A 12,266-nucleotide genomic window follows, 5' to 3' on the forward strand; every position below is an offset into this window, starting at 1 on the left:
CCAGGTGGAAGCCACTCCTTAGTAAAAAGCACATGGCTGCTCATCTGGAGTTTTCCAAAATGCACCTGAAGGACTCTCAGACCATGAGAAACAAAATTCTCTGGTCTGATGAGACAAAGATTGAACTCTTTGGCGTGAATGCCAGGCGTCATGTTTGGAGGAAACCAGGCACAGCTCATCACCAGGCCAATACCAACCCTACTGAGAAGCATGGTGGTGGCAGTATAATGCTGAGAGGATGTTTTTCAGCGGCAGGAACTGGGAGACTAGTCAGGATAGAGGGAAAGTTGAATGCAGCAATGTACAGAGACATCCTGGATGAAAACCTGCTCCAGAGCGCTCTTGACCTCAGACTGGGGCGATGGTTCCACTTTCAGCAGGACAATGACCCTAAGCACACAATCAAGATATCAAAGGAGTGGCTTCAGGACATCTCTGTGAATGTCCTTGAGTGGCCCAGCCAGAGCCCAGACTTGAATCCGATTGAACATCTCTGGAGAGATCTGAAAATGACTGTGCACCAATGCTTCCCATCCATCCTGATGGTGCTTGAGAGGTGCTGCAAAGAGGAATGGGCGAAACTGCCCAAAGATAGGTGTACAAAGCTTGTGGCATCATATTCAAAAAGACTTGAGGCTGTAATTGCTGCCAAAGGTGCATCAACAAAGTATTGAGCAAAGGCTGTGAATACTTATGTACATGTGATTTCTTAGTTTTTTATTTTTAATAAATTTGCAAAAATCTCAAAAACACTTTTTTCATTGTGTCATTATGCACTGTTTATTCTTGGATGTCGTTTTCGGGTAAAAATGTATCTAACCCTTTCTTAAACACAACGATTGAGTCAGTCAATACAACCTTCTCTGGCAGTGAATTCCATAACCTCACTGCTCGCTCTGTGAAGAAACCCTTCCTCGGTTTGGTGTCTAACCTCCTCTCCTCCAACCTTAGAGGGTGACCGCATGTCCTGTGTATAGATCTCTTGATAAGCAAGTCACCTGAAAGTTCCCTATATTGTCCCTTTATGTATTTGTACATATTAATGATGTCTCCTCTTAGACGCATTTTATCTAGTGTAAACATATCTAACCTAGATAGCCTTTCCTCGTAATCCAATGACTCTAATCCTTTAATCAATTATGTAGCTCTTCTCTGAACCTTTTCTAGTTCTACTCTTTTATTAATAGTGAGGAGCCCAGAACTGTACACAGTATTCTAGATGGGGCCGCAACAAGGATTTATACGGTGGCAGGATTACACTTGCATCCCTTGTTTCTATTCCCTGTTTTATGCATGCTAATACCTTATTGGCCTTTACTGCTACATCCTGACATTGGGCACTGCTGCTAAGTCTACTGTCAATGAGTACCCCCTAATCCTTCTCTATTACTGATTTGCCAAGAATTACCATGTTTAATTTATAGATTGCATGTTTGTTTTTGCTTCAAAAATGCATAACTTTACATTTCTCTATATTAAACCTTATACTCCCCTTTGTTGCCCAAACCTCCAGTTTAGTTAAGTCACTTTGAAGAGAGTCAACATCCTGATCTAATTTAATTATCTTGCATAGTTTAGTGTCATCTGCAAAAATGGATACTTTACTCTTGAGTCCATTGCCTATGTCATTTATAACTATGTTAAACAGAAGAGGCCCTAGTAAAGACCCTTGAGGTACATCACTTAATACTTCAGATCCCTATTTTCCAACTACATTTTTGACCCAAGTACAAATGCTGTCCCCAAGACCAAGCTCTCTTAATTTAAGAATCACCCTCATGTGAAGTACTGTGTCGAAAGCTTTCACTAAATCTAAAAAGACCACATCCACAGCATTTCCCAAGTCTACGTTCACACTCACTTCCTCATAGAAGCTAATTAGTTTGACATTTCCTATCCCTCACAAACCCATGCTGGTTACCACTAATTATGTTTAAGCTCCCCAAATACTATCCCTTAATATACTTTTGAATATTTTCCCCACTATAGATGTCAGGCTTCTGTAAGTGCCACTGACCGTTCATACATTGTGCGGTATTCAAATTATATATCACGTCCAATCTCCTTTCTAAAGTGATCCTATTTATCGCACATATTGCTCCCATAGTAATCAGGTTTAGCTGCATAACAGGATGGGTGCCTTCGCTACCGCGGGGGTAGCAAGCTGAAATGTCTATACCACGCCCGTCAGCAGAGACAGAACAGGTGCGGAAGGGGATGAAAAAATTGAATACCGGCCATTGTCTGCCACATTAGCATGCACAGCATTTGCCGGTAAACACTGCTTTCTTACATGGGGGAGAAGTATCTGTGCACATAACGTGCGCGGATGCCACTTCACCCCCATAACACCACTTAATGCATCTATCCCTATATGTAGTGTAGCTGATTTTGTCTTATTTTTTTTTTTAGACATGTGGACAGGACAGCTAAGCCATGAGGCTAATCCTAAAATACCATCTCAGATAGAGATGTCTTATCCTCTGACTGTAAAAGATCTTCTGCTATCAAGTAGTTTTGACATGGTAAGTTATGCACTAATATAATTTTGACATTGCTTTCTTAATCCAGCTCTACAATCCTCCACTTCACCTTTAAGCAAAATGTAGGCATTTTCACTCAATACTGTTAATATTCCTACTTGTCATAATTCTATTCTTTGAATAGCAGCAAACCTACACTCTTCCACTGACTGGTCGTAATGGCGGAAACTGTGGAGAGTTAGTACTAACGGAAGATGAAAAGAAACTTCTCTCAAAGGAAGGAGTAATGCTGCCTACTCAGCTGCCACTCACCAAGGTAACATTATTATGGTCAACATTACTTATCTCTGCCTAAGTGCTTGAAATATTTATGATGCTCTGCCCACATGTACAGTATACAAACCTTACTAATATTAGGATTCGTAATCCCTATGGTAACCATACTTGCTTGTTCATGTCTCAAAACGTCTCAAAATCCTCTGAGCCTATAATACACATGCAACAATACAGAAGAGCTGAAGGCCACTATTGAAGCATCCTGGTCTTCCATAACACCTCAGCAGTGTCACAAGCTGATAGAATCCATGCCACGCCGCATTGAGGCAGTAATTCATGCAAAAGGGGCCCAAACCAAGTACTGAGTACATATGCATGATTACACTTTTCAGAGGGCCGACATTTCTGTATTTAAAATCCTTTTTTTATTGATTTTATGTAATATTCTAATTTTCTGAGATTTTGGATTTGGGTTTATCTTAAGTCCCCATAAGAGTTTCTGTAATCAAGCTAAAAAGATGAGGATTGTCATGATGTTCACCAAGATTAATATAGTCTGCTGTGCAGATGAAGACATCTTACCCCATGATAACTCTTAAACTAGCATAATTATTTGCAAATGCCACTTGAACAGTACCTTTTTCATACAAGCCTATATGTGTCTTTGGTTTAGGCCAGGGGTCATTTAAAGACCAACACTCCTAATGCACTGTAAACTCTGTTCCCAACATACTGTACTTTAAAACAAGTTGTCATGTGAATGAAAATGATGGCCACAGGGATTAATGATCACTATGAATCAGAAAGAATATATCAAACTTTAATATGATACACACTATAAGATTATCTGTCCAATCTTTCTGGCTGGGTCGAAAATCTGCTAATGTCTGGGAGCAAATGACAAATCAACCATTTCTTCCCAAAAGCTGGAAATTGGACAAAAAAATAACATTCGGATTTTATTAAATTAAATGGATTTAACCAATTTGTCTCAAAAGTCCAATTATTTTCTGTTTTCCAGTGTTTGGGGCAAATGGTCAATTGTCATTTGCTCCCATACATTACCAGATAATCGATCAACCAGAAAGATTGGACAGATAATCTTATAGTGTGTATCCATCTAGTATCATCACGATGGGTCACCAGAGGGCTGTGGGCCGGGAACATGATTGGACACACCAGATCACATGACTGTGAATTATTTCCCAAAGATAACACACCTGAACTTATTCCAACTGTCACCAAAACCCCATCACAGAACCACAGCCTCTGTATCACTCCACAACTGTAAACTCTAGTATCGTTCACAGAGACACTACTAACAGAAAGGAATCACATCGCCACCTTGCTAACAGCAGCACATCACTGCCTCACTGACATACACATTTCTGACAGAAAAATGGCAAAAAATGGCAAAATTACTACTAAACTCACAGGACCTGACATCAATTCTCACCAACACTGACTGGTGTAATGATGATCAGTTCAAAGAACGCAAACAGGACTACTTTTCCTCCTATTCTGTTTCACCTTACATCATCTTGCGTAGAACTATTTCTTAACAGGGACCATTTTAGAAGATAGGTATACCACTCTTAGGTGTGTGATCATGCTATGAAATACGCACGGCTTGGTTGGTTGAACATACTCTGCCTTTGGCATCCTATTTGGCTGAGCTTGAATAAGAATCACACTGATTTGAAAAGTTGCCATTTGCACAATATACACATTGGTTTATTGCATCTAATCTTGACTAACTAATCCTTATTAAGAATAACGGACTCTAGCACCTGAACTGTCATTTTTTATTATTCATTATTCATTTATATTTTAAGTCAGTGACTTGACACATATTTTATCTATCTACAGTATCTAACTATCTTTATCTATCCGAGTGGAGCTGGGTACTGCAGCTATTTTTTTTTAAATAAATATTGCAAATAAATATGTTGTAGTTCTTGCTTAAACATTAATCTACCTTTACAAAACAGCAAAAAGCTAGAAAACCTACCACATTCATTTGACATTAGACTTTGGAGATTTGGGTGTAACATCTCCCCACCATGTGGATTTTTTTTTGTGTGTACAGTAATATATCATCTATAGAAAAAGTATGTTTACCATAATCCATAGTAATATTGTCTGTTTATTATAGCTACTGAGATTCCACAGTATTTAAAAAAAGAGGACTAACATAGTCCAAATCTGAGTGCCCCCACTTGTGCAGGTTCCGTTATGGAGGTGATAGGGTACATGTAATTTGCCCAACCCAGGAAACATGTTTTCCATAGGCTTAATAATAAGAATTTACTTACCGATAATTCTATTTCTCGGAGTCCGTAGTGGATGCTGGGGTTCCTGAAAGGACCATGGGGAATAGCGGCTCCGCAGGAGACAGGGCACAAAAAAGTAAAGCTTTACTAGGTCAGGTGGTGTGCACTGGCTCCTCCCCCTATGACCCTCCTCCAGACTCCAGTTAGGTACTGTGCCCGGACGAGCATACACAATAAGGGAGGCATTTTGAATCCCGGGTAAGACTCATACCAGCCACACCAATCACACCGTACAACTTGTGATCTAAACCCAGTTAACAGTATGACAACAGAAAGGGCCTCTTAAAGATGGCTCCTTAACAATAACCCGAATTAGTTAACAATAACTATGTACAAGTATTGCAGATAATCCGCACTTGGGATGGGCGCCCAGCATCCACTACGGACTCCGAGAAATAGAATTATCGGTAAGTAAATTCTTATTTTCTCTATCGTCCTAAGTGGATGCTGGGGTTCCTGAAAGGACCATGGGGATTATACCAAAGCTCCCAAACGGGCGGGAGAGTGCGGATGACTCTGCAGCACCGAATGAGAGAACTCCAGGTCCTCCTTTGCCAGGGTATCAAATTTGTAAAATTTTACAAACGTGTTCTCCCCCGACCACGTAGCTGCTCGGCAGAGTTGTAATGCCGAGACCCCTCGGGCAGCCGCCCAAGATGAGCCCACCTTCCTTGTGGAGTGGGCTTTTACAGTTTTAGGCTGTGGCAGGCCTGCCACAGAATGTGCAAGTTGAATTGTGTTACAAATCCAACGAGCAATCGACTGCTTAGAAGCAGGTGCGCCCAACTTGTTGGGTGCATACAATATAAACAGCGAGTCAGATTTCCTGACTCCAGCCGTCCTTGCAATGTATATTTTTAAGGCTCTGACAACGTCCAACAACTTGGAGTCCTCCAAGTCGCTAGTGGCCGCAGGCACCACAATAGGTTGGTTCAGATGAAATGCTGATACCACTTTAGGGAGAAAATGCGGACGAGTCCGCAGTTCTGCCCTATCCGAATGGAAGATTAGATAAGGACTTTTATAAGATAAAGCCGCCAATTCAGATACTCTCCTGGCAGAGGCCAGGGCTAGTAACATAGTCACTTTCAATGTGAGATATTTCAAATCCACCTTTTTCAATGGTTCAAACCAATGGGATTTGAGGAAATCTAAAACTACATTTAGATCCCACGGTGCCACCGGAGGCACCACAGGAGGCTGTATATGCAGTACTCCCTTGACAAAAGTCTGGACCTCAGGGACAGAGGCCAATTCTTTTTGGAAGAATATTGACAGGGCCGAAATTTGAACCTTAATGGATCCCAATTTGAGACCCATAGATAATCCTGATTGCAGGAAATGTAGGAAACGACCCAGTTGGAATTCCTCCGTCGGAACCCTCCGATCCTCGCACCACGCTACATATTTTCGCCAAATGCGGTGATAATGTTTCACGGTGACTTCCTTCCGTGCCTTAATCAAGGTAGGAATGACTTCTTCTGGAATGCCTTTCCCTTTTAGGATCTGGCGTTCAACCGCCATGCCGTCAAACGCAGCCGCGGTAAGTCTTGAAAAAGACAGGGACCCTGCTGTAGCAGGTCCCTTCTCAGAGGTAGAGGCCACGGTTCGTCCGTGAGCATCTCTTGAAGTTCCGGATACCAAGTCCTTCTCGGCCAATCCGGAACCACTAGTATTGTTCTTACTCTTCTTTGCCGTATGATCTTCAATACCTTTGGTATGAGCGGCAGAGGAGGAAACACATACACTGACTGGTACACCCAAGGAGTTACCAGTGCGTCCACAGCTATTGCCTGTGGATCTCTTGACCTGGCGCAATATTTGTCCAGTTTCTTGTTGAGGCGAGACGCCATCATGTCTACAATTGGTCTTTCCCAACGGTCTATTAACATGTTGAAGACTTCTGGATGTAGACCCCACTCTCCCGGATGAAGATCGTGTCTGCTGAGGAAGTCTGCTTCCCAGTTGTCCACGCCCGGGATGAACACTGCTGACAGTGCTATCACGTGATTCTCCGCCCAGCGAAGAATCTTGGCAGCTTCTGCCATTGCACTCCTGCTTCTTGTGCCGCCCTGCCTGTTTACATGGGCGACCGCCGTGATGTTGTCCGACTGAATCAACACCGGCTTTCCTTGCAGGAGAAGTTCCGCCTGGCTTAGAGCATTGTAGATTGCTCTTAGTTCCAGAATGTTTATGTGAAGAGACTTTTCCAGACTCGTCCATACTCCCTGGAAGTTTCTTCCTTGTGTGACTGCTCCCCAGCCTCTCAGGCTGGCGTCCGTGGTCACCAGGATCCAATCCTGAATGCCGAATCTGCGGCCTTCTAATAGGTGAGCCTTCTGCAACCACCACAGAAGTGACACCCTTGTCTTTGGTGACAGGGTTATTCGCAGGTGCATCTGCAGATGCGACCCTGACCATTTGTCCAACAGATCCCTTTGGAATATTCTTGCATGGAATCTGCCGAATGGAATTGCTTCGTAAGAAGCCACCATTTTTCCCAGGACTCTTGTGCATTGATGTACTGACACTTTTCCTGGTTTTAGGAGGTTCCTGACCAGATCGGATAACTCCTTGGCTTTTTCCTCTGGAAGGAAAACCTTTTTCTGAACCGTGTCCAGAATCATTCCTAGGAACAGCAGACGAGTTGTCGGGATTAAATGGGATTTTGGAATATTCAGAATCCACCCGTGTTGTCTTAGCACCTCTTGAGATAGTGCTAAAGCTGTCTCCAGCTGTTCTCTGGACCTTGCCCTTATTAGGAGATCGTCCAAGTATGGGATAACTAATACGCCTTTTCTTCGAAGAAGAATCATCATCTCGGCCATTACCTTGGTAAAGACCCGAGGCGCCGTGGACAATCCGAACGGCAGCGTCTGAAACTGATAGTGACAGTTTTGAACAATGAACCTGAGGTACCCCTGGTGTGCGGGGTAAATCGGAACGTGTAGATACGCATCCTTGATGTCCAAGGATACCATAAAGTCCCCTTCTTCCAGGTTCGCTATCACTGCTCTGAGTGACTCCATCTTGAACTTGAACTTTTTTATGTAGAGGTTCAAGGACTTCAGATTTAGAATAGGCCTTACCGAGCCATCCGGCTTCGGTACCACAAATAGAGTGGAATAATACCCCTTTCCTTGTTGTAATAGGGGTACTTTGACTATCACCTGCTGAGCGTACAGCTTGTGAATGGCTTCCAACACCCTCTCCCTTTCGGAAGAGACGGTTGGTAAGGCAGACTTCAGGAAACGATGAGGAGGATCCGTCTGTAATTCCAACCTGTACCCCTGAGATATTATCTGCAGGATCCAGGGGTCTACCTGCGAGTGAGCCCACTGCGCGCTGTAATTTTTGAGACGGCCCCCCACTGTCCCCGAGTCCGCTTGAGAGGCCCCAGCGTCATGCTGAGGTTTTTGCAGGAGCCGGGGAGGGCTTCTGTTCCTGGGAAGGAGCTGCCTGTTGGTGTCTCTTCCCTCTTCCTCTGCCTCGTGGCAGGTACGACAAGCCCTTTGCTCTCTTATTTTTGTAGGAGCGAAAAGGCTGCGGTTGAAAGGTCGGTGCCTTTCTCTGTTGGGGAGTGACTTGAGGTAAAAAAGTGGATTTCCCGGCAGTAGCCGTGGCCACCAAGTCTGATAGACCAACTCCAAATAACTCCTCCCCTTTATACGGCAAAACCTCCATGTGACGTTTTGAATCCGCATCGCCTGTCCACTGTCGTGTCCATAAGGCTCTTCTGGCTGAAATGGACATAGCACTCACCCGAGATGCCAGTGTGCAAATATCCCTCTGTGCATCACGCATATAGATAAATGCATCCTTTATTTGTTCTAACGACAGTAAAACATTGTCCCTATCTAGGGTATCAATATTTTCAATCAGGGATTCTGACCAAACTACTCCAGCACTGCACATCCAGGCAGTTGCTATAGCTGGTCGTAGTATAACACCTGCATGTGTGTATATATTCTTTTGAATAACTTCCATCTTTCTATCTGATGGATCCTTAAGTGCGGCCGTCTCAGGAGAGGGTAACGCCACTTGTTTGGATAAGCGTGTGAGCGCCTTGTCCACCTTAGGGGGTGTTTCCCAGCGCGCCCTAACCTCTGGCGGGAAAGGGTATAATGCCAATAACTTTTTTGAAATTATCAACTTTTTATCAGGAGCAACCCACGCTTCATCACACACGTCATTTAATTCTTCTGATTCAGGAAAAACTGTTTGTAGTTTTTTCACACCATACATAATACCCTGTTTTACGGTATCTGTAGTATCAGCTAAATGTAACGTCTCCTTCATTGCCAAAATCATATAACGTGTGGCCCTACTGGAAAATACGTTTGAATTTCTACCGTCGTCACTGGAATCAGTGCCCGTGTCTGGGTCTGTGTCGACCGACTGAGGCAAAGGGCGTTTTACAGCCCCTGACGGTGTTTGAGGCGCCTGGACAGGCATTAATTGATTGTCCGGCCGCCTCATGTCCTCAACTGACTGTTTAAGGGAAGATAAACCATCACGTAATTCCACAAATAAAGGCATCCATTCTGGTGTCGACCCCCTGGGGGGTGACATCTGCATATTTGGCAATTGCTCCGCCTCCACACCAATATCGTCCTCATACATGTCGACACCACGTACCGACACACACCGCAAACTCACAGGGAATGCTCTAATGAAGACAGGACCCACTAGCCCTTTTGGGGAGACAGAGGGAGAGTCTGCCAGCACACACCACAAAGCGCTATATATACAAGGGATATCCTTATATTAAGTGCTCCCTTATAGCTGCTTTAATATATATATATATATCCATTAATGTGCCCCCCCTCTCTGTTTTACCCTGTTTCTGTAGTGCAGTGCAGGGGAGAGACCTGGGAGCCGTTCTGACCAGCGGAGCTGTGACAGAAAATGGCGCCGTGTGCTGAGGAGATAGGCCCCGCCCCTTTTTCGGCGGGTTCTTCTCCCGCTATTTTTCCAGTCAGGCAGGGGTTAAATATCTCCATATAGCCCCTATGGGCTATATGTGAGGTATTTTTAGCCTTGTATAAGGTTTATATTTGCCTCTCAGAGCGCCCCCCCCCAGCGCTCTGCACCCTCAGTGACTGCCCAGTGAAGTGTGCTGAGAGGAAAATGGCGCACAGCTGCAGTGCTGTGCGCTACCTTATGAAGACTGAGGAGTCTTCAGCCGCCGGTTTCCGGACCTCTTCACGCTTCAGCATCTGCAAGGGGGTCGGCGGCGCGGCTCCGGGACCGGACTCCACGGCTGGGCCTGTGTTCGATCCCTCTGGAGCTAATGGTGTCCAGTAGCCAAGCAGCAAATCCACTCTGCATGCAGGTGAGTTTACTACTTTCCCCCTAAGTCCCACGTTGCAGTGATCCTGTTGCCAGCAGGACTCACTGTAAAGAAAAAAAAAACCTAAACTAAACTTTCTCTAAGCAGCTCTTTAGGAGAGCCACCTAGATTGCACCCTTCTCGTTCGGGCACAAAATCTAACTGGAGTCTGGAGGAGGGTCATAGGGGGAGGAGCCAGTGCACACCACCTGACCTAGTAAAGCTTTACTTTTTTGTGCCCTGTCTCCTGCGGAGCCGCTATTCCCCATGGTCCTTTCAGGAACCCCAGCATCCACTTAGGACGATAGAGAAAATAATGTTTTCCGTAGTGCTTGATAAATCACAGGTGATCACTGATCAATAGCTACTAAGGTACCGAATCAAGTGCATACTTGCCTACTTTCCTGGAACGGCTGGTAGGACCCTGAATATTGGGTGGTGCTCCTGATTCCCCCCCCCCCCCCCTAGGGAAAATGGGCAAGTCTCCCAGAGCTGGGCTTTACCAACCGCATTCCCCCGCAACCGTCTGTGAAAGTGGGTGGTTCCAAGGGGCTGATCATGCTGAATCACACCCTCTGCTGTATAATGCCAGTAGTATTGGCATTGCACCGCAGGGGGCATGGAAATGATGACGCGATCATGTAGCCACACCCCCACTCACTTCCTCTACTGCCATATCACGCCCCTGCCCCCTATGATAAGCCACGCACCCCATAAAATCAGTGACTATGGTCAAATATGGGTTCTCTGAGTTTATGGAAGACAGAATAGGTTTTCACCATTACTGCACTCCATGATCTTTCTACATTGTAGGGATTTATTGTCTGGCAATGATACCGACCACCAGACAATAGTTTCCAACATCAAATTATTGTACCACAGATCTGCAAATAATCTTGAATAAGCCATAGGATAAAACACCAGAAGCACATTTGACTTCCTTCTTGAAATGTTTTTATTTCTCTAACGTCCTAAGTGGATGCTGGGGACTCCGTAAGGACCATGGGGATTAGCGGCTCCGCAGGAGACTGGGCACATCTAAAGAAAGCTTTAGGACTATCTGGTGTGCACTGGCTCCTCCCCCTATGACCCTCCTCCAAGCCTCAGTTAGATCTCTGTGCCCGAACGAGAATGGTGCACACTAGGGGCTCTCCTGAGCTTCTTAGTGAAAGTTTTAGTTTAGGTTTTTTATTTTCAGTGAGACCTGCTGGCAACAGGCTCACTGCATCGAGGGACTAAGGGGAGAAGAAGCGAACTCACCTGCGTGCAGAGTGGATTGGGCTTCTTAGGCTACTGGACATTAGCTCCAGAGGGACGATCACAGGCCCAGCTTGGATGGGTCCCAGAGCCGCGCCGCCGGCCCCCTTACAGAGCCAGAAGGCAGAAGAGGTCCGGAAAATCGGCGGCAGAAGACGTCCTGTCTTCAACAAGGTAGCGCACAGCACTGCAGCTGTGCACCATTGCTCTCAGCACACTTCACACTTCGGTCACTGAGGGTGCAGGGCGCTGGGGGGGGGCGCCCTGAGACGCAATAAAAACACCTTGGCTGGCGAAAATACATCACATATAGCCCCCAGGGCTATATGGATGAATTTTAACCCCTGCCAGAATCCATAAAAAAGCAGGAGAAAAGTCCGCGAAAAAGGGGCGGAGCCTATCTCCTCAGCACACTGGCGCCATTTTCCCTCACAGCTCCGTTGGAGGGAAGCTCCCCTGGCTCTCCCCTGCAGTCACTACACTACAGAAAGGGTTAAAAAAGAGAGGGGGCACTAATTAGGCGCAGTATTAACTATACAGCAGCTATAAGGGGAAAAACACTTATATAAGGTTATCCCTGTATAT

General features: G+C 45.1%; 1 protein-coding gene across 5 annotated transcripts in view; it reads left to right on the forward strand.

Moving 5' to 3' along the window:
• CREB3L3 (cAMP responsive element binding protein 3 like 3) overlaps positions 1–12,266 on the forward strand; it is a 330,836-nt gene that overhangs the window by 284,221 nt on the left and 34,349 nt on the right. For 4 of the 5 annotated variants that reach the window (XM_063914872.1, XM_063914871.1, XM_063914870.1 and 1 more), the window contains 2 exons: positions 2,413–2,525; positions 2,668–2,799. In XM_063914872.1, coding sequence (XP_063770942.1) covers positions 2,413–2,525; positions 2,668–2,799 — 245 coding nt within the window. The remainder of the gene's footprint in view (positions 1–2,412; positions 2,526–2,667; positions 2,800–12,266) is intronic. The other variant, XM_063914869.1, reaches the window with a different exon arrangement.

This window comes from Pseudophryne corroboree, chromosome 1 (assembly GCF_028390025.1).
Source record: "Pseudophryne corroboree isolate aPseCor3 chromosome 1, aPseCor3.hap2, whole genome shotgun sequence".
Lineage (NCBI taxonomy): Eukaryota > Metazoa > Chordata > Amphibia > Anura > Myobatrachidae > Pseudophryne > Pseudophryne corroboree.